Below are 25,934 nucleotides of genomic sequence, written 5' to 3' on the forward strand. Positions count from 1 at the left end.
TCAGGTACGCATTCGATTCACGTTTTATTGGTGAATGCAGTTCCACTATTCATACTCATTCAACACAAATGAAAAAATATATTGCATGGTCTTTCCTTCTGGACAAATATGTCAGTGACTTTGTTGTAGAACTCCTCTTTATTCTCTTTTAGTTTTAAAAGTCTCTCCGTCTCAATAGAGATGATTGCCAGGGATGAAAGTCGTCCTTGGTCAGTCCGATTCCGACTGTATGTTTTCAGTCGTTTCAAAGCAGAGAACGACTTTTCAACGGACGCTGTTGTGGCTGGTATAGTGAGCACCGGCTGGAGTAACTTTGTCGCCTCGGGAACCGTCGGCATCAGATCGTTCTGGGCCAAAAATCTGAGGAGCTGTCCGAGTGATTTGCCTTCGTTCCTCACTATTTGTGAACTATACTCATCCGATGAGGTCAGCCTTTAGTCTAACAAAGTCAAAGTACCTTGCATATTTGATAGGCTCTGCAGTTTTGTGTCATCGAAATGTTGTGACATTTCATAAATTTCGTGCAATCAACTAAACCAAGCAAAGTTAGCTCACCGAAATGATCAAACCTAGCTTTCATTTGAACATTAATATTGTCCAGAATGTTATAAAACATTATTTTCCTCTCATCTCTGATCGGCTGTTTACTTCGGGCATTGTCTGCCAGGCCAAGTGTGACGCATTTCTGCTCGAATCGATCATAGAAACTGTCAAACGCTTGTCTCTGGCGTTCCACAACTCCCATTGTGTCGCGGATTCAGGCACAGCAGAATCCAATGTCCATTACTTTATTCTGCAGCACACACAATAGTGCATCGGTTTCATTGAAAATGCCCTCATATGCCATTATGAAGAAGCAGGTTGATGCTTTTGACAGCCAGAGATCATATCCGGCGGCCATCATCAGGGTGTCATTGTCCCAACCATTGGGATTTTCGCTCATTATCCGGAACACAGCACGCAGATCAGATTGGTACATGCTGATCGTCTGAACTAGTCTAGAATTTGAGCTCCATCTCGTGGGCGCTGCTCTTGGTAAACGTCGCTTCACAACATCGTCCAGGAGGTGGGTGCGCTTGGTCTACTTATTGAAACACGTCGAAATTCCCTCAACTGTTTTAAAAAACTTTACACTCAGGCATACATTTTGCTGAATGCGAGAGCACCAGGTTCAATGTGTATGCATAACAATGGGTAAACGTGGCTTTAGGTACCTTTTCTTTAATCTTGGCCTGCACCCCATTAAGATCTGATGCCATCACAGAGGCTCCGTCATAAGTCTGAGCTACCAGCTTTTCAACGCAATCGTATTTCCCCAACACTCACAAAACATAATCAGCAATAGCCGGTGCTTGTCTGTCATCACTGACATAATCAAATCCCAAGAACGCCTCCCTCACCTCACAAGTCACCTCACTTTTAGCCACATAACGCAACATTACAGAGGCCTGGGCTTTGTTTGTGACATCCGTTGTCTCGTCTACTTCGACTGCAACAAATTGGGCTGCATTCATCTCCTCTTTGATATCCTTTCTAATTACATCACCGACTGCTTCGATTAAATCGTTTTGTATTCTGTTTGATAAGGCAGAAAACACAGTGGATGTTTCCAAATGTCTAGCTTACTTTTAATCTTTCTCAGCAAAAGCCGGTAATAGCTCTACATAGTTGCCACGATAAGAAGAGCTTGCACTCTCATCGTTACCACGAAATGCTAATTCCTGCTTGGCTAGGAAGCAGGTCGCATTAATAAGGTTTTTTTTTAAACCTGTCGGTTTTCCTTTATCTTAGCATTGTGGATGCTGATATTTAATCTCCGCTGTTCAAAGCCAGATCTATCCTTGAAGCTCCAAAAGTTTCTAAAGCAATTTGGCTTTGAATGTGAGTTGTCGATGTTTCATTTTTTTTTAGGCTCCTAGGTAGATTTTTCAAGTCACAAAATCCCGCGTTAGTCCAAACGTTGTCGGTAGCGGAGAACAGAAGGTAGGGACAGCAACAAAGGCGATTCTTCGTAGCACAGCCACACAGCCAGTCTTTTCGTTGGTACCACTCCATTTGAAACGACCGTGTTATTTTCTGTCCCTTCGTTTGAAGTAGGTCCTTAAGCTCGGGCATTGGTCCTCCATTGTTTTTCACTCACTGTTTTGATTGAAAGTCCAATTTTGAGAAATTTTTAAGGTTAGATATAACGTTTTCCATTTTTGCAGCCGCTGGAATTTTTTTGCTAGAGCTGGCTAACGTGGAGGGAGAGCGAGCGTCAATTATGCAGGCTCAAAACACACCCCCCTCAGTGAGGCAGATGTGATAGCCGCCTAACTGAGGGGGGCGTGTTTTCACTGAGGGAGGCGGGTCTGACACGCCCCACTCAGTGAGGCAGATGTGATAGCTGCCTCCCCTGGTGCTTTTCCATTGCAGTTTCATGACGAGACCAGCGAGCCTAAATATATTTATACACATACGTGAAATAAGTTACCTAGACTATGGAAGGCGAGGACATGAAATGAAGGGGTCTACAAACATTACATTGGTGACATACAGAGAGATAGTACCAGGCACGCGCTTATTGCCCGCGCTCCATCCAGTTTCTGAGGGGTTGGGCAATCAGAGGGGAGGCTGAGCTCGTCGCTGCCTCACCTCTCGTCTCTCTCTGTATTTGCAGCGAAGCTCCGCAAATTTGGCGATTTTGACTAGAAAAAATTATTGGAATCATATAGAAATGACATTTATAACACAAATCAGTGGAAAAATCTTCATATTTATTTTATTATTTACTTTTCGTAACAGTTATTTTCATTAGCGTATGACAGGTGAGGCTCTGCCTCCCCTGCCTCCCCTGACCGCACGTCTCTGGTCTCATGGTAATAGTTAATTTTTAGAAATGTTTACGCGGCATTCTTGATGACCATGACATACATCATGATGTTATAATGTCAAATCCGAAAAAGGTTAGGTAAGTCTGAACATGTTTCATCGTGCACTTTTATGAGTTCAGTTCATCACGAAAACACACAGTAAGCTCCTTGGAAAAACACTGCTTTAAGTCTCTTGCAAAACTGGCACAGACTCAAAGATGGATTCCGATCATCTGCCGGTAACTGGTTACAGGTCTTCGGGTCAGAGACTCTGAATCTGCGCTGGCCGTATCGCACAATGTTTAAATGCAGGTACAGCAGCGCAAGCACCTTGGGCTGCGAATCATAGAGGGTGTCTAATGGGGTCCATTGATGCTGGTACACACTGCTCGGCAACATAAGCTGTTCTATGAATCACTCATTGTATTGAATTGATTATTAAAAGAGAAAATCCCAACCAAGGGTTCATGGTTCAAAGAATGGTCCACAAAAGTGATTGGCAAGGGTTTGGCGCGCGCATAAATGGGTCCTCCAGATATAATCTCAACATCCTGTCCGATGTGTTTTTCGGTTTGTGCCAAGTGATGTTCTGCACGATGATCGACATTCCGCATCGCATTCCAGGAGCTTCTTCAAGAATCTGAAGTTCCTGACGAAGCTGCCAGCACATGCGGCGACTTCACGGCAAACGCACGGCACAACCCAAAAAGCACATCGGAGAGTGGCGCACAGCACAACTGTGAAAAACCTCTGCAATGGCATCTCCACACCTTGTCCACTCCACTCAGCTCCTGACCTCTCTCCACCGTAACCATGTCCCCAATATATTTACATTTGCTGCCAAGTTTCAATTTAAAGTGGCGCAGCAAAAATATTGCATTTGTGTTAGCTGTTTATTTCATCACACTCACTACATCCCAGAATATTGTTATTCCTTGTGTGCCTTCAGCTCAATGTCATTACCCACTGTACACCTCCACTCTTCTGAAAGTCTCGCGTGGCCAAGAGGCGTTAAATGAGACAATTACTTGCTGCGACCCACTCAAGTCACGTGCGGTGGTGGCTGCAAAAGGGTGAGAAGGACTTGCAGCGCAGCATCCCGACTGCTCTGCTCCCAGCGGATAATAATGCCACGGTGTCACGAGCATTGCCATAGTGAGTGCAGGTATAAGCACATGTTACAGAGATCCCTCCAGCTATTGCCGGGGCTGCCAGAGACTGTCGTAAGCAATAAAGGTACTGTCGTAATAATACATGTCATGTTTTTATTAAGGAAAGCCTCCTTGAGTGTGGGATACTGTTTTGTTTATTTCCCCCAAGAGGATCCTGTGTCAGGATGTTTCGCTGGTTCTATTTAAGAGTGGTATGTGGGTGGAAATCAGAATTGCCAGGAGAAAAGCCATGCAACATACAAAGGAACAACACTCAAAGCTCCACACAGATAGACGGAATAATGCACTGCTCTACTGCCGTCTCCTGGCCGCTTCACGGCTGTAGCATACAACGCGTAATATTCTCATGCACTATCCCATCGCAGGGTCAGCTCTACTTAGCGTCCTGGATCTGAACACCCTCTTAATAATGGATCTCTTCAGTGAAGTATCGTGTCGTAGTTGTAATTGGGCCTGTTGTAAACAATGTAATAAATAACAGGTGTTTTAAAACATTGACCCGATTTGAAATCGCTATATCTCTGCAACCACGAACCGCCCATGAATGAAACTCTTACCACTTGAAAGGGCGGGGCATAGAGAGGGCGGGGCATAGAGAGGGCGGGGCATAGAGTTTCAAATGATTACCGCGGGATGCCTCTCCCAGCGCATAAATAGCCCCTCCCAGTGCATAAATAGCCCCTAGCCTAAGTCATTCGCAAGACACACTGCCTCAACGTTGGATAGGTCGCACGGGACCCCAAGACTTGGCGCTACACTCTCGGCCCCCAAGATCCCCAGACATCACACCCTGCGACTTTTTCTTGTGGGGATACGTCAAAGACCGTGTTTTTGTGCCACCATTAGCGACTAATCTGGATGACCTCAAAAACAGAATCACGGCAGCGGTAACTTCAGTGGAAGAAGACACTTTGAGAGACGTTTGGGACGAATTCAACTATCGTCTCGATGTTGTCCGTACAGCAGGTGGAGGGCACATAGAGCATTTATAAAATGGTTAGTAAAATTTGATAACTCATTAAACCGTTTGTAACTTTTTGTGTAATTGTAACACGTTGCCATCGTTAAATATACTGCTTTTAAATTGTGTCCATCTTTTTAAACACCCTGTACAGTATAATAAAACAACTATTCGTTTAAAGAATCAAACATGTATGTATTGTCAAACGAGCACTTTCTTACAAATCCAATGTAATAACTTTTAGACCGCAGCAACATCCCCGATTTTAACTCTAAACTTGAGAAAGAACCTGGTTGAAATATCGGCTCGCTGCCTGGATGTGAACACAGTATCTTAGTGGGCTCATTGCTCCAACCTCTGAGCTACCCAGCCTTCAGATTTAATATTAATATGCTTTGTGCTTTGCGTGTATTAATTGAACAAAAAAAAACATTGTCTGGCATGTACCTTTCAGTATCAAGAATTTTAAAGCAACGCATGTTTGGAATTATCAGCCCAGGAGTGTCACCGTATATATTGTGTTTGAGATAGTGTAAATGCAACAAATATCGATACAGATGTATTCATAATATCGTGAATCAATCGGGCATTATGAATTTTAATATTTTTAATCATAATTTCAGCCGTAAAAACCTACACGTTGAGATAGGTAAAGATAGTGTAAACAACGGATGTTGTGTGTACTGAAAGTCAGCAAATTGTTTCACTGCAGTCTTCAGTGTCCCTTGGGTAACCTCTGACAGACTCAACACCATTATCATCAAAGCAATTATGCAGTGGCTCCATATATTATTTGTGCTGGTCATTTTTACCTCAAAATAATTATTCCATTTGATCTTTGACGTAATGAAGGCACAGTATTTATATTCATAAATTACATTTTTTTTCAAGCACTGTAAAGTTTTTCCCGATTTACGTCTCCCCCTTTCACATCGAATACGTCGTCACTTTACTAGCACCACTACCTGATTTGCGTCGCCTCAAGCTACACTTTCGTCACTGACAGCATCATCCGTCCATGTCCCGTATCCGTCGCCCCTCAGACTTCGCCTCCACCTAGCCCTGCAAATTGCTTTGATTCACGTCGTTTCGAAATTCGTTGCACCTTTCAGGAACGCATGCCCGACCTAAACTGGGATAATACTGTATTGCCCTTTTGATCCTGATTCGATGATTTTTAAAGGGAAGGTTACATCCGATTTGGTGGCGCAGCGGGAGAGCGCACGGATCGAAATTGGAAGGGACTTTGTGAGGAAGTCAACAGTGGTGTGGATATGGATAGCCTCGCCCACAGCATTAGGAATAATCTTGGGTTTTTTCGGTAAAGTCACGTAGGTAAAATGAAATAATAAAAATAATACAAAAAATTATAGAAATAAAATAAATTAAATCACGACGTTTCGGGCGCAACACAAGCGTCCGTCATCAGGTGGGACAACCACAGCAAGAAACAAATGCTGTGGTTGTCCCACCTGATGACGGACGCTTGTGTTGCGTCCGAAACGTCGTGATTTATTATTTTATTTTTATTATTTTTATTATTTATTTTTACCTACGTGACTTTACCGAAAAAACCTAAGAGTATGAATCCTTGCAGTCACGAAAGCTTCATATCTAGAAGCATTAGGAATGCCGGGTTTCCACCAGAGGCTCAGGCCTGCGAACAGGAGACAAGCACCATCTTAATGCCTAATGGAGTGGAAATCCCTTAAATGTTTTGATTGCAAGGTCAGACCAGGAAGAAATGCCGTGTATTCAGCCTGTTGTCTGCAGTGTTTATTTATTACAGAAATCAATAATACCAGATGCTAAATTGGTCATTACAAGGCATTTCCCGAAAGAATTTGCAATGATGACAATCTGTCTTCAATTCATCGAGTGGATGAAAAGGCGCAATCTGCAGTTCAGTTAGGTTTATACTATAAATACGTATACTGTATACAAAATTCGACATCTTGTACCCTGTGAAATTTCACAACGCCACCTCACATAAACGACTGCGTTTTAGTTGCAATGCTTTAAGATATGGCTGCTGCCGAGGTGTAAAGGTTAACAAACTGAACTTGCAATCCAAAGGTCGCTGGTTCAATCTCCGACCAGGGCAGTTGAAACAGCTGTGCATGTTTCTTAAATCTCCACCACCTCTGTTCACCAAGCGGTACAGGTTGGTATTCCACAGTTGGTCAGCAGGTCGGATGTGTGGTGTGGGAAATGTGGGTACTCCCACCCCAAGACGTTTAGAGCAGAGAAGAGTCGACCACATCCCGTCTAGAGGGACTCTCTAGAGCCCTTTCAAGTAAAGGCCCTTATATTCTGTTATTAGTAAGTGGCAATTACAACCGATTTTGTATCCACCTACTTCACGTAATAACCATTATTGCGCTTGTTTACCCAGAAAAGTCTCAACTTTTTTTCAGTTAAGCTTTCTTATTAGGGGATGACAATTGCTACGCAGTTCCCAATTAAGTAATTTTCAAGTTATTATTCTACACTATTTGAAACCTGACCCCAATACCCAATGGCCCGCTTCTTTTAATAATGTCACAGGATCTTGAGTGGCTACCGTGAAACATGGCGCGAATTTTATGGTTTAACAAATCCGCCAGGCGGACTGCTAGGTTTAAACCACGAATCTCTGCAACAAGCCACGTCGCCATCCATTTGGGTAACTTTGTTGACGTTTGGCACATACTACTCGCCTGGCACATTCATTGCAGTGATTAAAGCATCGTAGAGTACTTTGAACGCAGATGGTTGAGACGTTTTCATGTTCCACACACTGACAGCAGTGCCTTGAAATTAATCATGTGTGCCCCCCCCCATCGAGGTGAAAATGGGTTGTCGGGAGTTGAACCGTGAAGAACAGGCGGTACAACCCGGTTTGGTGTAACCACCAAACTGCCTGTTCATGGTACAACCTGACAAGCCATCGCAGAGTTATACCGCAAAACCGCAACAACAAAAACTACCAACTTGTGAATTAAATAAAAAGTTTTTGTTTCTTCCTGGCAGCACTTGGTTTTATCCAACAAACTGAAGTTTGTATTCAGGTGCATGAATTGGTTTAAAAGTAACGACCGTCCAGTGTTGGCTGGTCATGCAAACTGCAGAAGAACCCATTTTTTCCATGACTTGATGCATTATTTACAACCCAGTATTCATAAAGTAAGCTTGATTGTCTCAGCGCAGTCGCCGCGCTTGAGTTAGTTGTGTCCTGCCCTGAGTGTTTACGACCAGGTACAGATTTCGGGCAAACATGAAAGATGGTCTGCCCAGCAGAGGGTGCTCTTTCGGTGCAAAGATGAGGCACTTTAAAATGACACGTGCATGCAGTGCTGCATGCACGGCTGAGATGCGCTCAGTGCTGACTGAGAGACCCAAGATGCAACACAATGTCTGTTCTTTATCAATCTCTTCGGTTGGACATCAAATCCAGAAAAAAGGTTTCAATCATCATTTTTCCTTCAACGATATGAAAATAAAATATTTCAAGGCACAAGCTGCTGGTAAAGTCATGAATGGATATTGCGTTTCGCAAGAGTTACAATTTTCTTGGTTTTTCCTAGACACAAGCGTAATTCTGACCATGATCCTACATGAATAACGCATGAGGCACCGAAAATGGCAGTTTCATTGCTCCTCAAAACAAATTGCATGACCTGATTTTTTTTCTTTTTCCAGAACACCATTGGCATGTATTCTGCATCAGCAAAGACACGGTGTGAAATCCCCGAAACGCAACCTGATCCTTGTATCCTGGGTAGCCTGTGTGCCTTGGTTTCATGATGTGCTTCTGCGGCCGCCTGGAATGCTCTTCCTTCCGATTTTAGGAAGCCACTGGAGTTACGCACTTTTAAATCTAGATTGAAAACTAACTTCTTTGTGTTTAGTTTGTAGCATTGTTTGCTACGTATGGTGCAAAATAAGTTCAACATACATACGTGGCCCACTCATAAATAGGCTCTTTTGACCCAGGAATGACCCAAGAACAGCCTAACAGCCTAAGGCCCAGGAATGGCCTGTAATAGAGCAGGGCCATAGCCTACATCCAGGCTGCTTTCTCCACCAATGGAAGTGCTCTGAAAAAGCAAACCAACAAAATGCTTGGGTCCCCAGGCAATTCAAGAGGCCGCGGATTCATGAAAAAATAGAGGTTCATGAATTATCATGGAAAGGTGTAATCCTAATAAGCATTATGAGATCATTACATATAATACAATCAATCTCTCTCATCTCTATCTTGAACGGAACACTCTTCGCTCATATTACTTTTCTACATTTTTTTCATATTTCTCTGTCAGTTGCGTATTGATGCAACATCACTTGTGACCTTGCATTTACACGTAGTTTCCCCTTCCTTCTAGTATACTCTAAACACCACTTAATAATGAAACGATTTATAATGCGTACATTATCACGAAAATCCAAGACAATTTCTGGTCGCGACCAGTGACAATTTATCTTGTGCCAGTCTATGTCCAAACCCAAAACGTGTAAATTGCTCTCAGCTAAATGATAAATAAATAACGTTTGATATATATGTATGCATACTTACGTATGTTTATTCCTGTTATCCCAACAAAATTACACTCACCTGGCAGAGAAAAATTTCCTGAATTTATTCACAATTTTTGAGATGGCGAACATCACATTCGGCCTGCTCTCTCATGCCCTCTCTCATGACAATCATAACGTTAAATAAAAGAGCATAAATAACTCGGCAAATGAGGCACTAAAAGTATTTTTTTGTGAATGGAAATTCATGGTTTTGTACAACGAAAAGATTTAAAGACACTGATTACATCTGGTTTTCATCAATATTCTCTTGCGGACGAATACCAATTCACTGCTTCACTCGCATTCGCTTCATCTCAGCGTTTCTGTCTCTTTAATTATTAAACTTTACTTCGCTCATTATGATTGCAGCTTTGAGGTGAAGCGTAAGTGACTTTGTCGCGTTGTTCGAATACTTGACTCGCCCTTGGGCAATCAGTGTGATGCTTGGAAAGTAACCTTTGCTCTTCTCGCAAAAACTCAGACCTTATGCACTTTCGCACTTCAACCACACAGTGAACTCATTGCGCCATGGCACACCACTGTCGCTGCTGTTGCTGCAGCACATGGATTCCACTTGGAATAGTCATGGGTGGGTTGGCGGGTGAGTGGGTGGGTGAGAGAAGGGGAACGAAAGGGGAGTGTGGCTGGAGGAGGCGTGGGGGGGAAGGGCTCACATATGCTCTGGACTGAAACATGAATCCATCCCACTGGGGGCCCCAATGCAAGAGGAACCCTGGACATAAATCCAAACTCCCCTCCCAACTAGCTTGCACCCCAACCCCACTCGTACGAGCACGCCTCCTCCCTCCTGCTAAAGCAGCACAACCAGCGCGTGTGTACACTCGCACCAACTCAACTGTACTCCCCGCCATGGGAAAGGACCACTGACAAACGCGGACCTCTTGCTTCCCTTCTTTGTGTCGTTATTGGATTTTTGTTTTCTTGCAGGCAGCTTGAACCCCCACCACCCACCCACCTCTCCGCCGTCCTTCCCTGCGTGAACCTCGTACATGGGGCGAAGGGGCAGTCCCTGCCACGTTGGCCTGACGGTGTCAGGGGGTGTCCTGCAAGTTTCCGCCGCCGCCGCGTGCCATGCAGGGGAGCTGGGGGTGCCACGAGCCCAAGGGGCACAGCTGCGTGCGCGCGCGGCCACCGCTGCTGCCACCGCTGCTGTTGCTGATTTGCCTCCTCACGTGGTGCGCGGCGCTCGGAGAATTTACATTCCCAGACCAACGCCAAGGTGTGTCGTCGCTAAAGTGCTCTCTTAAAAACGATGCATTTATAAGATGTGTTTGCGTACCAAAACCATATATTGTATACATTCGAGTTTATTGAAATGCATTGCTGACTGCCGTGCGCATTTCTTGTTTGTTGCCGGGGGAAGTGCTTGTTTTTTTGTTTGGTGCCATTAAAGGAATGAACGTCACGAAATATTCCTTACGGCAGCCGCAGCAGCAAAACTTGGAAGGATTACAAAATGAAACTTGCATAACAGTGTAGGAAGCGAGAAAATAAATGTTCCGTTGTGTATAAATAGGTCAAGTTGTGACTGCTGAGTGAGTACATTCCAAACGAAGTCATGTGAATGAGCAAAAGCAAGCAAGAGAGAGGCACTTCGGTGGTTGTCAGGTGGGAGAAAGACTAATGTCTGCAAATAAGTAACCTTTTTTTTTTATCATCGCCTGCTGCAATATCAACCACGGCGACAGGCTCTTGACTTCAGGCATACGCGTGTGTGTGTGTTACATTGCTGTTGTTGTCGATCTTATTGTTGTTGTGTGTGATGCTGCCAGAAAGTTTCTTAAGAAGTCTACAAGACTTCCAAGTGGTGTACCCCGCGCGAGTCGATGCTTCGTCGCGCTTCTTGTCGCACGACCTGCTTTACCACGAGCCCCTCCATCAACCTGGTCGGTGGCAGGTGCCAGCGGACGCCTCGTTGCACTACGTATTCGAGCACGATGGCAGGCAGCTACACTTGAACGTGACACTCAACAGTGGCTTGTTGTCGGCCGGGTACGTGCTGGAGCGACAGCAGGGTAAGACCCACCGACAGGGCTCCAGAAACACGTGCCACCACACTGGAGACATCCTGGAGGGAGCGGCTGTCCGAGGAGCTGTTGCTGTCAGCACATGTAATAGTTTGGTATGCTTCTCGACACAACTTGTTTTGTTGTTTTTATTTCACCCCTAAATATGAAAAGCCACCGGCGTGGCCCAATGTGAAGTTGACTTGATGAACGTAAAACAAGACATTGCGTAGGAAATTAGGCATGTAATGGTTTATCCCTTCACCTACCTACCTGCCAACCCCACTCCCTCCACTCTTGCCTCCCCCACCAAAATCGATTCCATGAATTGTCAAAATTTGGGGTCGCGATTCATTTCAAGAAACACTTTGTTTTTGGTCTCGCTTCTACCATCTTTATTTCTGTCCTGTTTTTACAGGTCTGTTTGCTCCATGAGCCAAATGCAACATTGACAGACTTCTTTTATATAATTTGCCTAAATTCGAAGTAATAGATTCTCACGCATGATTTAATGTATCGCAAGTGAAAGACTCGACTTTAACCGATTCGTAAAAGTTGTATAAACATTCCACTATCTCGCATACAACTCACAGAAAATGAAGAAGAAGAATAAAATCTAAAAATACTTTTCTCATCTTCAAATATTTGCCCTCTCCAGACTGGGGTTCTTTCTTTCTCCCATGGAGAGCACTACTTTATAGAACCAGTCCGTGGTGTCGTCAGAACAGAGGGATCTCCACAACCACACGTAGTCTACAAGCGTGACCCGGCAAGTGGCCATCACGTCATCTCCAAACGTCATGCCCTCGTGCACCCTTCACCTTCAGGCGCGGCGATTCCTGGAAATTCCACCTCGACAAAGGGAGCGTCGTGTGGCGTGACGGGTAAGGCTTGAGAACGAGGAGCTCTGTAAGGGCCGGTACAAGGCTCAGCGACAATCGTGCCCATTTGGTTGTAGATTCAGAGGTTGGCAAACGCGTGCATTTCAGATGCCCCACGGCACGCGCAGAATGTGGAAAGGCAGCGGGAGAGGTGGCAGCGGAGGCACGGGCCTCGTCGGAGAATCGCCCCGAGGTCCACAAGCACGGAGCGCTGGGTGGAGACATTGGTGGTGGTGGATCCCAAGATGGTGCAGTACCATGGAAGGGACAACATAGAAAATTACATCTTTTCCATCATAAATATGGTACGGTGGAAAACAAGGTTACCGGGTGGGTAAGGAGGATGAGGCCATTGATAAACCATTGATCAAGCATCGTTTGTAATCTTAAGACTGAAGCGTCTGATTACCATCGAGTACAGAAGTGATGTACAAATAGTCTGTTCTTGCCTTATTACTGTTGCAAATAATTTACAGGTGTGGAATACCTGACCTTTTCATAGCCCTGTCAGTATAGATTAATAGATGTTGACAGTTTTTAGTAATCTGAGAAAAGACACAAAATGTGAATGTGTGGCTCATTGTTTAACTCAGCTGCGTTTATTGTGCTTGTTCCAGTATTGATGAAAACATTCGGTAAATTTTGACTTTATTAAGCCAATATAATGACCAATTGTTTATCATTAATCTCAACACATTAAACACTCTAACCTTAAATGGGAAAAATAATATTGACGAATGAGTTGATTTTTTAAATTGTGCTTGAGCACCACTGCTGTGGCAGTGTCATCAAATAGTGTGTTCATCGTTGCATGACAATTTATTCTCACGAATCTTTTTTGTTATCGCTGTTTCATGCTTGCAGGTGTCTGGATTATATCACGATGCGAGCATTGGGAACCCAATAAACATTGTTCTGGTCCGACTTATCATTTTGGAAGAAGACCAAGTAAGTTGAAATAAGGATTATAATGTCACCGTCATCTGAGCACACTTTTCTGTAACTGCTGAGAATTTTCTTTTTATTTATTGGCAGCTGACAAAGGATTAGTCACGACTGGGAAAATTTAAATGGAAAGAATAAAACAAATGTGTGGAAGTGCACGGCCATGGCTGTAGAGAACCACAGGCAAAATAATACTTTTATTAACTAACGCTGATTTATTTCTGAAAAGGTCAACAAGAAAAATTCAATATTTGGAATACTCTTGCCAAGAGCATATGATAACCCAGCAAAAATGTATTAAAGTCTGGCTGCTAATAAGACTCAGAGGGTTGAAATTGTACAATAGTTGATGGCTTAAACAAGCACTCATTGACATTGGTCTGGAAAGTAAATCAATAGGCTGATAGACAAAAGATACTTTTATTTATGGAGAAAACAGAATGGAGTTCTGTTAATACATAACCTTTTAAGGAATGGCACATTTTCAAAACAAAGAAATAATGGTAAGCTTTTACATGTCCATTTATGTTGACGCATAGATTCGAGCGACGTTTTATTGAGTGCCCACTAATGTGGGCAAGCAATCTCAAGCTTTTCACCACAACAGCAGCTTTGATGAAGCAGCTGCAAACCCGGGCGATGCGGTTCAAACATGGTCTTGTGTTTTTATGATATCTTCCAGCGATCACATTTGCGTGCAACACTGTTCCTTCCCGCAGGAAGGTTTAAAGATCGTGCACCATGCTGACAAGACTCTGGCCAGCTTCTGTAAGTGGCAGAAGAGCCTCAACTCCAGGGAGGAAGAGTCCAACGCAACTCGGCACGACATCGCAGTGCTTGTGACTCGGTATTCAACACGCATGCTCCGCATAACCTCTCGGCGCTTGACATTGGCCAAAAAAGAAAACCCCCAATGGGATTAAACTCTTTACTTAGTTTTACTTTTTATCTCTGGGAACTTTTGGTAATAGTACATTTCAGCATGTATTCTTTAGGATAATGTTCTTTTTGCACATAATCTAAGACAAATTACATGACTACATTGATTTGCTACAGCACAATTGGTGCACAGCTTGATGAAGTGGAAGACAAAAGTTTTTACCCTTTTGTGTCAAAAATCATACCGGCCACATGCCTGGTATATTATGTTTTTTTTTGTTTAAGCAACGGTCCCAATTATATCGATTTAACCTGCAGACGCATTTGTAGAGCATAGTTGAGATGACAATAATATATTTTTACATCTTTGACTCTCACAAGAAATGGGTGTTGTTCCATGTGGTTTTGCACTGTGAGGTGGGAAACTAATGAACAACTAATGATGCACGAATGAACGCTGCTGCTGCTGCTGCTGTAGAAAGGACCTGTGCGTTGGGATGAATCGGCCGTGCGAGACCCTGGGACTGTCCCACGTGTCGGGCATGTGCCAGCCGCACCGCAGCTGCAACATCAACGAGGACACAGGTCTCCCTCTGGCCTTCACCGTGGCTCATGAGATGGGGCACAGGTAACCAAGCGTACCTTATTTCAACATCATCAGTATCATGAGCTGGTGGATGAAGGTCCTCTGCGTGACACTGCCATCTCTCGCGATCCTCTGCTATAATCAGTGGCTGGAGCGAGGCATAGGCGAAATCTTAGGGCCCCAGTAAGCTCAATGGGCTCGATATGCATTAAAACAGATATGGATGTGGAAAATACTATATTAGCTTCAATACAGATCCTAATTACTATAAAATGCTCATAATACTAATAACACTACAAAAAAAACTTTAATTGTATATAGTTTATTACAGGGGTCGGCAACCAAAATAACCTTTTTTTTTTATTCCGTAAAACACTCAATATTTCAAGAGCCGCGATGCACGTGCATACAAGACGGTCCTTAATAAATAATACCACTAAGCGGTCCTGAAAAGAAACACATGCTGCTCCGGAGCCGCATTTGCCAACCCCTGGTCTATTAGCTTAATGATTTCACAAAAACTCTGATATTAATTCGTGTAGCGTGTCCATTTACAATGTTTGTTGTCATGTGACACGCTCAAAAATAATGTCTGCTTCGGTGCCTGCAATAGGTTTGCAGCATGAGTGGATGTGACAATCCACCCAGCACCTGCACACGAGCTGATTTTATCGCTCTCTCTCCCCCTGATGTACGTCCTCCCGGACATGTTCCATTTCTTGGCTGTCACTCCACGATTATTCTTGAACCATTGTCCTTCATCTGTGGTCGCGATGTGTCTTGCCGAATCCCGCTTTCTTTTCTTAACAGTTTGTACGATGTCATCAATTGGAGAACATTCTCTAATCACTAGCCTTTTGCCCGTCCAAGGACGGGTGTATTGCAGTAAATCTGAAATTTGCAAGCGAAAAGCAGACCGCGATGTGATATTCATTGCATCAATGCGTGTGCAATTTGTAAGGCCGTGGTGACACAGACCTATTTCATTTAAAGGTTATAATCCCTTGTTCATCATGACGTCCTTTTTACTTCTATGTCTCAATAGCGTTACAGAGATCGCGTGACGTGAGGGTTCTGCCTTTGTAGTGAGGGTTGTAAGTTGACGCTGTAGGCGCAGCTTTCTTGTTCCAAAAAAATAAGCTACGCCTTAACCTGTGGGAGCAATAAGTCTGACGTGTGTTTCACGTGAGGAGGCGCCTCGCCCCCCCATGTGGAGTGACGTCACCTGCAAATTATTATTAATGAGGGGGGGGTGCTACATGCGGAGTGACATCACCTGCTCATGATTATTAATGAGGGGGGCTGACCGACGTGGAGTGACATCACTCTAGGGACACACTGACATTCTTGGCTCATTATGGTAGCGAATGATGTTCCTGTCTCAAGTTGTAATTCCATGCACGCATCCCGCCATGCAAATCTATTCATACCCTGTTTACTAAACTTAACAAATTTAAACCCGTTGAACATATGGCATGCCTCTAATTTCTCCTGTTAATTTGCTGAAATTAAGACAGAATATGCGTGTTTTTATTTGTTTTATAATGGTTCCCACATTTAGAACAAATATTGAATCGGCCTTTCATTCAATAACTAGTCCTTTAAAAGGCCGCTGAATTCCATACTTAGACAATACAATACGTTTCTAATATTCCTTCATTTAATCATTATAAAAGCACATTTTTATTTCTACCTTATAAATATTGATTTAGGATTTTATATCGCCGTGATTTACATTGTCATTACTAATTACCTTAAATTTATATCACTTGTTTACATGTAAAATATATAATCGTCAACATTTTATTATTTCATTATTTGCTTAATTCATTAATATTTCATGGACGCTGAATTGTTTTGTTTACACTTCTTTGCATTTTGTTTCACGTTACATTTGATCTTGTTTTTATTCTAAAATGCATTAATTGAATTCTAAGCATTCCTTAACAATTCTTCTTCTATTATCAATGGCTTCGTAATAATTTTCAGCTGTGTCAATCCATTGCTGAATGTCGGCCTCCCTGTGCTGTGACAGTCATGGGGGGGGGGGGGGTGTTTAACCTACTTCACCATGTCGTTCAGTATGGATTGGTGAAGGAAGAGGGGGGACATGACCGGTTTACCTTCCATTAAATTATTTCAATGGGCTCTAACCTAGTTTTAAATAAAAGATATTTATCTATGCAACCATGGATGCCACAAATATAGAGGACTGATGAGCAGTGTTAGTTCATGTGCTGTCAATGAGCCATCTCCTCAAGAAATAAATGCAATTATTTTATCATCTTATATGACGTGACATTTCATTCAACAAGATGCCATTATCACTCCGGTGCCTTTAACCCACTTTTCCAGATTAGAAAATGACCCATAATTACGCCATTCTGTAATTATTAACGCATCCTTCCCTGCCTTTCTGACTACAATAAAAACATATCTGTGTTTGCGAGTGGTGGCAGTGGCCTGTGCACCCCTGTTACCCAGCACCAGGGAGGCAATGGTTGGTGGATCACACACATTTCATGAAACTCCCTTCCCGTAGGTTTTGAGATCACCATATCCTGGCTTGCCAGGAGATGGCAGTATGGCAAGTTGACTAATATCCATCTAGTTGCATCTGTATGGGGACAGAGTGTTCCCCCCCCCCTCACATGTGTGGGGTTTTCTCCAGGTGCGGCTGTTTTCCTCCCACGTGTATAATGACTCATTGACGGAGTTGGCAAAACGTCACAATTCAGGTCCACAAGGCTTATAATTTCTCTTCTTGGTTCTTTCGGTAAAGTCACGTAGAAGGGAAATAATAAAATAATAAACATTTAACATAATAACATAATTCTCACGACGTTTCGGCCACAACGCAAGCAGCCGCCCTCAGGTGAAGACCAGGTCTGTCGGGGAGACAGACTTCAGACGCTGTCTCCCCGACAGACCTGGTCTTCACCTGAGGACGGCTGCTTGCGTTGTGGCCGAAACGTCGTGAGAATTATTTTATTGTTTTATTTTTATTATTTTATTACTTCCCTTCTACGTGACTTTACCGAAAGAACCAAGAAGATGAATCCCTGCAGTCACGAAAGCTTTAAATCGAGGCTTATAATTTGTTGTTCACCGGTTCTGGCTGCCTTCCCACGTGTGCGTGGTTTCCCACATCTGTGAATCTACAGACACAATACCGCTACAAGAAAGAGCTTGACCTCAACAACGTCCCTTACTGCCAACTCAGGTCCCGAGTCGGTGGTAAGGAACGTTGTTCTGGGATCGTGCTGTCACCATCCCGGAATCTCATCCAGATCTGTTAGAAGGCTAGTGAACAGATTGGAACAACGTGGACATCCAGAATGAACACCTAGTTTGGAACCCAATCATCGTACCTCCTGGCTTTGACATTTCTCGAAGACACTGGTGTGACCATGAACGACATCAAAATATCAACAGGCCACTGCGCACATCTCCTTCACACAGTCGTGTGTCTGGCCATGCAACCTAAACTATGGACTGTACAATAAACCACTGTAGTCTGCGCTCCTTGAATAGCAAAGAGGAATAGCAAAAGTACACGAACTCTCTCCTCAAGCCCTCTCATGGCCAGCAGATCTCATCATTGGAATTTAGCTCCTGAATATATTGCGATACTCAAGAATAGGATGTAATTGTGACTCAAGCCAAATTGGACAATAGTAGAACATGGTCGGCAAAAATTAAAGCTCTTGTGCATGAGATTATATCAAGGTTGAAGAATGACCACAAGAAAAACATCGGCAGCCTGTGCTTAAATATAATTAATGCATCAATATTTCACAACAACGAATTCCCTTGTCTTCATCATCGGGGTCAAAGATAGAAATGGATTTTTATTTTCAATGACCACTCTCTGTTGGACCATTTCTCCTTATTTAATGAGAATTATTTTAACAAAGGTCCATTATGTGGGTCACAAATATACGTAGCGGTTAAAACCAATTCAGGAACCTTGAATACATCATGACATCGTCAGTGAGCAGTGCTTTGCCTACATAATTACCTTGGGATTATTACAGAATATAATGTGTTTAAATTACTCACGGGAGATAAATAATAAAAGATCAAAACAGCTAATTAGACAAGGGAATAGAGTTCAGTGTCCAAACATTGCTTGGGGCAAGGTTAGGATGAGGTATTGCGACCAGGAGGGTGACTGTACCTCTTGTTGAATTTTATTTCAACCGAGTACCCCCTTGCCTGACCCAACATGGTTCTGAGAAATACATGTATGAATAATGAACGTGAAAATTTTTACCAAATGTCCATTTTGTGAGGTATCTTAACTGGCTGACAACTGCAAGCAAATGCAAAAACATTTATTCGTGCTCGCTGGTTATTTTTGAAAACCACATTGTTTACGATCAATGAGTTTAGAAATGTATTTTTTTTATTGTTCTAGGTTACCATATGTTTTTTTTTATGTTATCATAGTTACTTTATTCTGTCAGAATCATACATGATTATTCACCAATGACTCTCATGTATGATTTAATTTCATACATATTCTTGGTTCTTTCGGTAAAGTCACGTAGATAGAAAACAAAAAATCTAAATTAAAAGCAAAAAAGCCACGACGTTTCGATCGCAAAACAAGCGGTCTTCTTCAGATGGAAAGAAAAGAGGGCAAACCTCAGATGTAGCTGCTTATACGGGCTCCAGAGGGAGTGGGCGGGGAAAAAGGGCTGCGCGAGAGACAGGGGGAGAGAGAGGGGGTGGGGCACATATAGGGGGGAGGGGCGAAGAGATAGAGGTAGAGACGGGAGGAGGTAGGGATTGCACCTCGTTATACCCATCAGACAATGGGGGGGGGGGGGAGGAATGGTGATACACCTGCTGCGAAAGGGACAGGGGGAGAGAGAGGGGGTGGGGCAGAGATAGGGTGGAGGGGTAGAGATGGGAGAGGGGGCATTTAGACAGGGGGAGAGAGATGGGGTGGGGTAGAGATGGGAGGAGGGAGGGATTGCACCTTCGTACACCCATCAGACAATGGGGGGGAGGAATGGTGATACACCTGCTGCAAGAGGGACTGCTGATGGTAGAGGTTGACAAGGAAACACAAATTCAAATCATGACCCAAAGTGGTTGATGACATCTTTCCAATGATTGCTGAGTTTAAAACCGTCGTCTCGGTTGAAATTGTGTCCGCATATATGGATGGCTTCGTGATCGAATCTTTGTTGATAGCCAGTCGGCTTGAAAAGTACCATCGTCTTAGAGAAATCAATTTCATGTGAGCCAGCCACATTCAAGTAATGATCAGCTACGGCAGAAGTATTGGTCCTGCCGTGTTTCAGATCTGCCTTTTGTTCATGAACACGGTCCGAGACGTCGTTTGGTTGCCCCAATGTAACTACTGCCGCAGGTACAGCTTAGCTTGTAGACGCCGGGATATTGCATGTCAGAAATCTTGTCCTTCACAGATGGGATCAGGTCACGAATTTTGTGCACTGTGTTAAATCGGACCTGGATATTGTGTTTGTTAAATATTTTGGAAATCTTTTTGTTATCCCTGCTATGTAAGGTAAGGTGACAGTTTTGATTGGATCTTCAGATGATTCCTTCCTCACGTTTGGGTTGATGGCTTTGCAGATTGTGTAGTCAGAGTATCCATTCACTTTGAGAGCCCGGTGTACATGTTTGAGTTCACTGGTCAGGTGTTCATGGTCGGAGAAACATTGAGCTCTATGGTGTAGCGTTTTGATGAGGGAATTCTTCTGGGATGGATGGTGGTGGGAATCAGGTTTTAGGTAGGCGTCAGTATGGGTTACTTTCCTGTAGACAGAGTGGCTCATTGAGCCATCTGGTCTCCTTTTGATTAAGACATCCAAATAGGGTAGCATGCCATCCTTTTCTGATTGCTGGGTGAATGGAATTGATGTGGTTGAGAAATTGTTTCAGAGCCGGTCGGCCATGTGGCCAGATGACAAATGTGTAATGCGAGCAAGGATTGAGGGGGGGCGGAGTCTGGGTCACGTGGGGAGTGTGTGGAGTTAGGGTCACGTGGGAGAGAGGATTTAGGGGGAGAACCGGAAGGGGAAAAGGGAGTTGAGACAGAGTGAAACAGGAGGAGGCCACGCTGGGCAGGACAGAGAGAGTGGCGCGGTCGCCACGCGGTGGAAGACGTCGACACCGTCAGCCATCGGTGTCAGACGCAGAGAACTAGCGGCTGTGGGAGGCTAGCTGTGTACGGGGCAGCAGTGAAGCTAGAGAGCGGAGCAGCGGTGTGGCTGCAAGGTGGAGCAGCAGGGAGACTGCCTAACGGAGCAGCAGGGAGACTGCATATCGGAGCAGCCGAGTGGCTGTGGAGAGATCGTCGGGAGGGACGTGGGCCTGAGCGATGACGCCGTGGTAACGAGATTCTACGAACCCAATAAAGGACAATGGAGATCGACATCTGAGAGAGAGTCCTTTATTACATTGGTGTCAGAAGTGAAACGGCATGTCAAAACAGCTCAGGAGGAAGACCTTCCCTGCACCATCTTCTGCAGCATCTTCTAACGACGACCTCCCTCCAGCGGTGGCGCTACCGACAATGGAGGAGGAAAGCGGCGCGGGGACGAGCGGGGGTCCGGGCGTGCAGGACGTGGCCGCCTCGGTGGGCCCATCCGCGCGACTGGACGTTGAGGACGGATGGCGACAGGTGGCGGCGCAACTGCAGGCGCTGAAGACGGTGTTGGCGCAGTTGTGTGACCTTGTGACGCCAGCGACGACTTCGGGGAGGCCCGGCGGGGAACAACGGGCCGGGGCCTTGCCGTCGCCATCAACCCTCTCGACCACGCGGCACGAAGACGCCATCTTGGGCGTGGCCGAGGAGGAACGGCGGGAAGCCGCCATCTTGCGCCCTCCGCCGCGGGAAGCCGCCATCTTGCACACGTTGCGGAGTGATGCCATCTTGTCGCTGCCGCGTGAGTCACCATCGGCGGAGGACGGCGGAGCAAGAACCCGCAGCCGTCATTTAACAACGGTCAAAGAATTCTCCATCGGCGGCGATTGGAGCGCATTCGCCTGCCGTTTTCAAGCGGCCGTACGCTCCGCCAAATGGACAAACGCGGAGGCCCTGAAAGTCTTACCAACACTTCTCGACGACGAGTCCGTCCGGTTCTTCCGCTCCATCAAGGCCGACAAGAAGAAGACGCTGCAGGGTGTCTTCGAGGAAATGGCGGGTGCGTACGAGCCTCCGGACGATGCCCATCGTAGATTTGTTCAGCGCCAACGGGCGCCTGATGAATCGCCGGTGGCTTTCAGAGGTGCAGTTCTGGAACTGGCGATGGCAGCATACCCCGAGACGGAGCCGGATTTGTTGAAGCCCCTTGTGTTGGGCAAGATGCTGGAATTGTCTAGAGACCTGGGGATCCCCATGCCGGTGTGCAGCCATGATAAATTGACGTCCCGTGCTGCGGCTAAGTGTTTGGACGCTCAATTTAATCTCCGACGCTGGAAGCAGGTGTCAGCTTGGATGGGGGGCCCCATCGTTGAAGGCGGTGCTACGGGGTGGGATCCTAAGAAGGCGGTCTACGTTCCTGATGACAAGGGTCCGCAGGAGTTGACGGCCGCCTCCGCCCAGTGGCCTGCTCGGGGGGGAACGGGGCCGAGGTCCGGCCTGCTGGCGCGGGAGCGTCGGGACAGAGGGGGTGCCGCGCGCCGGAACGACGTGGAGTGTTTCCGCTGCGGCCGTAAGGGCCACTTCGCCAGGGACTGTTGGGCTCGCATCCCGGGGCCGCCCCAGCAGGAGGCCTCGACCACGGACGTCGCGCGAAAAGACCAGCCAGGACAGGCAAGTCAGTGCGCATCAGACACCCGGCAAGGCCTGTCACCTCATGCATCACCATCGCTGCGCGGTCCGTGTGTCGTTAACAACGAGGTGCCTCCGATTGACCCATGTCGCTCGCTGACGCAATGGCGCCGATTGGCACGGAGGGTAGTTGCGGCCACTACGGGGTCGTCCACGGTACCGGGTTCTATTCAGGGGGTCGAGGTGCGTATTTTGGTGGACTCCGGTGCGTCCGCGACCATTATATCGGATGTCATTTTCCATCTTTTGGGCATTCCGCCAGGGAGAGTGCGAGCGGTTTATGATTCATGCATAGCGGCGAACGGGGGAAGTATGGGCATTGTGGGCCAGGTGGACGCCAACATATCGATTGGGGGGGTGTCGGCTTCAGGGACCGTTTTGATCTCTAGGTCCCTCACGGTACCCTGTTTGTTGGGGACTGATTTCCTGGCGAAAGTGCCCATTCAAATAAGGGTTGATCAAAATTGCATTCTATTACCAGGGGGGCATCAAATTTCGTTCCTACCGTTGCCATGGGGCCGGCCTGCCCCTATTTGCCAGGTGCAGGTGCTGTCCGAAGTATCTGTTGACATTCTACCTGGTTCGCAGATGATTATCCCGTTGAGATATCGGAAGCCAGTACCTGGCGTTGAGGGAGCGGCGGGGGTTCTGTTATCGCCGTCCACGGCTATAACGGGCGGCTCGGTGCTGGTTGGGGCACAAACGATTGTCCGGCCGGGCCAGCCCCCGTTCTTACAGGTGCTAAATGGGAGTGCGGAGAATGTCAGTGTCCTGGCTGGAACGGTTTTGACTCACGCCACGACCGCGTTCACGGCCCATGACAACCGGGCCCGCCGGGACAAGGTAGGGGGGGTTTCGGGGCCTACGGGGCAGGATGACCGTTGGGTTGCCGAGTTATGCGGGGAGAATTCATCCCTGACCAGAGAACAACGGTCCGCGCTTCGCGCGCTGTTGCTAAGTTATTCCGACGTGTTCAGCTCGGATGATTTTGACTTGGGACACACCTCCCTGCTTTCCCACCACATTGATACGGGGGATGCCGCTCCGATTCGGTTGAACTCTCATCGGTTGAGTCCGACGGAGCGGGATCAGGTCTGCGGTGCAGTGGAGGACATGCTGGCCGCTGATATAATATCCCCGTCTAACAGTCCATGGGGCGCGCCGGTAGTCCTTGTGAAGAAGAAGGATGGGAAACTGCGATTTTGTGTCGATTTTCGAAAATTGAACAAGGTGTCCGTCGCAGACGCGTACCCCCTGCCACGTATGGATGATTCCCTCGATGCCTTGTCTGGAGCGAAGTTTTTTTCAACGCTGGATCTCTCTTCGGGATTCTGGCAGCTTCCCCTCGACGAGTCCTCGAGGGAAAAGACGGCTTTCCGTACGCCGCAGGGACTGTTTCAGTGTAATTGCCTTCCGATGGGCTTGAATGCGGCCCCCGGCACTTTTCAGCGCCGCCGGTGCAGTCTATACAGGTGTCTAGAATTAACGAGTTGGTGGCGCTGGATATTTTTGGACCCTTCCCACCATCCGCTAGGGGTAATAAATATTTGCTGGTCGGGGTGGAATATCTTTCCCGTTGGCCGATGGCTTGGCCCTTACCCGACCAGTCGGCGGCGTCTATCACGGACGCCTTCCTATTTGGATATGTGCTGGACAAAGGGGCGCCGGATAGGCTACTCACGGATCAGGGGCGAAATTTTTCTTCCAAATTGTTGGCGGAAGTGTGCGCTGCTCTGGGAACCAAGAAGGTTCGTACGTCTCCTTACCACCCGCAGACGGATGGCATGGTGGAACGGCTTTATCGGACGCTGTCGGCCATGCTATGTCACACGGTTGACGAGAAACAAGCTGATTGGGACTTGCATATACCTGGGGTACTCTCCACGTATCGGATGACGCCTCATGCGTCCACAGGGTATTCTCCATTTTTTCTAATGTACGGCCGCGAGAATGTGCCGCCGGTGGAAGTACAGCTGGGTACGGGGACGAAGGGTCCTGTTAAACCTCTCCCCGAATACATTCAGGACACTTCGACGCGTCGCCGAGGCACAGGAAAGGGCCCGATTGGCTACTGCCAAGACTCAGGCGCGAAACGAGCGTTGCGCCCGGCGCTCGACCGGTACATGCCCCTGGCGAGTGGGGGACATGGCATGGCTGCACTGCCCGCAGGTGCGGCCGGGGACCTCCCCTAAGCTTCACAAACCATGGCAGGGGCCGGTTAAGCTTATTGAAGTCCCACACCCGCAATCCGCACGGGTTCGGTTCGGATCGCGGCACTGGTACGTTCATACGTCTAGGTTGAAGCCCTACGTGGCCCCGCGGACGGATGCGTCATCCCCTGATGTTGCCTTGCCGGTGTCTGTTGCACCCATCGCACCTCTGCCCTTGCCTGTTGACTCTGCCAGCACGCCTGTCGTGCCTTCTACAGACGAACCAGCCGTGACGCAGGCGGATGTGGCGAATCCTGCTCTGGGTGGGCCTACCACGGCGACGGGGCCACTTGACCCCACTGCCCCTCCAACCCCACCACAGACACGGTTGCCAGAGACCCCGGACTTGGGTCTCTCTGGGGGACGGGACCTTGGCGTTGACGGGCCTCCAACAGCGGCGGGCGGTTCTACTCCCGTCGATCTTAAAACCCTGTCGCGTTCTCGGTCTGTGGGGAGACCGCCGCCCGTTCGTGACGGGCCGGCGACCCGCACGCGTTCCAAATCCCTTTCCTTTCGTTGATTGTTCTTGTTCTTGTTGTTCTTGTTATCGTTGTTATATTCTCCATTGTCCAGTGATGCCAGATGGTTACAATGTTGCTCGCATTAATTTATTATATTTATTGCAGCCGGTGACGGCTGCGGTTTCATTAGGGGGGGGGGTCGTGTAATGCGAGCAAGGATTGAGGGGGGGCGGAGTCTGGGTCACGTGGGGAGTGGGTGGAGTTAGAGTCACGTGGGAGAGAGGATTTAGGGGGAGAACCGGAAGGGGAAACGGGAGTTGAGACAGAGTGAAACAGGAGGAGGCCACGCTGGGCAGGACGGAGAGAGTGGCGCGGTCGCCACGCGGTGGAAGACGTCGACACCGTCAGCCATCGGTGTCAGACGCAGAGAGCTAGCGGCTGTGGGAGGCTAGCTGTGTACGGGGCAGCAGTGAAGCTAGAGAGCGGAGCAGCGGTGTGGCTGCAAGGTGGAGCAGCAGGGAGACTGCCTAACGGAGCAGCAGGGAGACTGCATATCGGAGCAGCCGAGTGGCTGTGGAGAGATCGTCGGG

At 46.7% G+C, this 25,934-nt stretch overlaps 1 protein-coding gene across 1 annotated transcript in view; it reads left to right on the top strand.

Annotated features, from left to right (window-relative positions):
• The first annotated feature begins 10,551 nt into the window (after positions 1-10,551).
• LOC144935476 (A disintegrin and metalloproteinase with thrombospondin motifs 7-like) overlaps positions 10,552-25,934 on the top strand; it is a 98,373-nt gene continuing 82,990 nt past the window's right edge. Inside the window, exons 1-7 of the mRNA XM_078862170.1 lie at positions 10,552-10,782; positions 11,336-11,685; positions 12,228-12,453; positions 12,559-12,755; positions 13,315-13,398; positions 14,115-14,242; positions 14,753-14,902. Of these exons, the coding sequence (XP_078718296.1) occupies positions 10,635-10,782; positions 11,336-11,685; positions 12,228-12,453; positions 12,559-12,755; positions 13,315-13,398; positions 14,115-14,242; positions 14,753-14,902 (1,283 nt within the window). The 5' untranslated portion in view covers positions 10,552-10,634. The remainder of the gene's footprint in view (positions 10,783-11,335; positions 11,686-12,227; positions 12,454-12,558; positions 12,756-13,314; positions 13,399-14,114; positions 14,243-14,752; positions 14,903-25,934) is intronic.

This window comes from Lampetra fluviatilis, chromosome 13, assembly GCF_964198595.1.
Source record: "Lampetra fluviatilis chromosome 13, kcLamFluv1.1, whole genome shotgun sequence".
Classification (NCBI taxonomy): Eukaryota; Metazoa; Chordata; class Hyperoartia; order Petromyzontiformes; family Petromyzontidae; genus Lampetra; species Lampetra fluviatilis.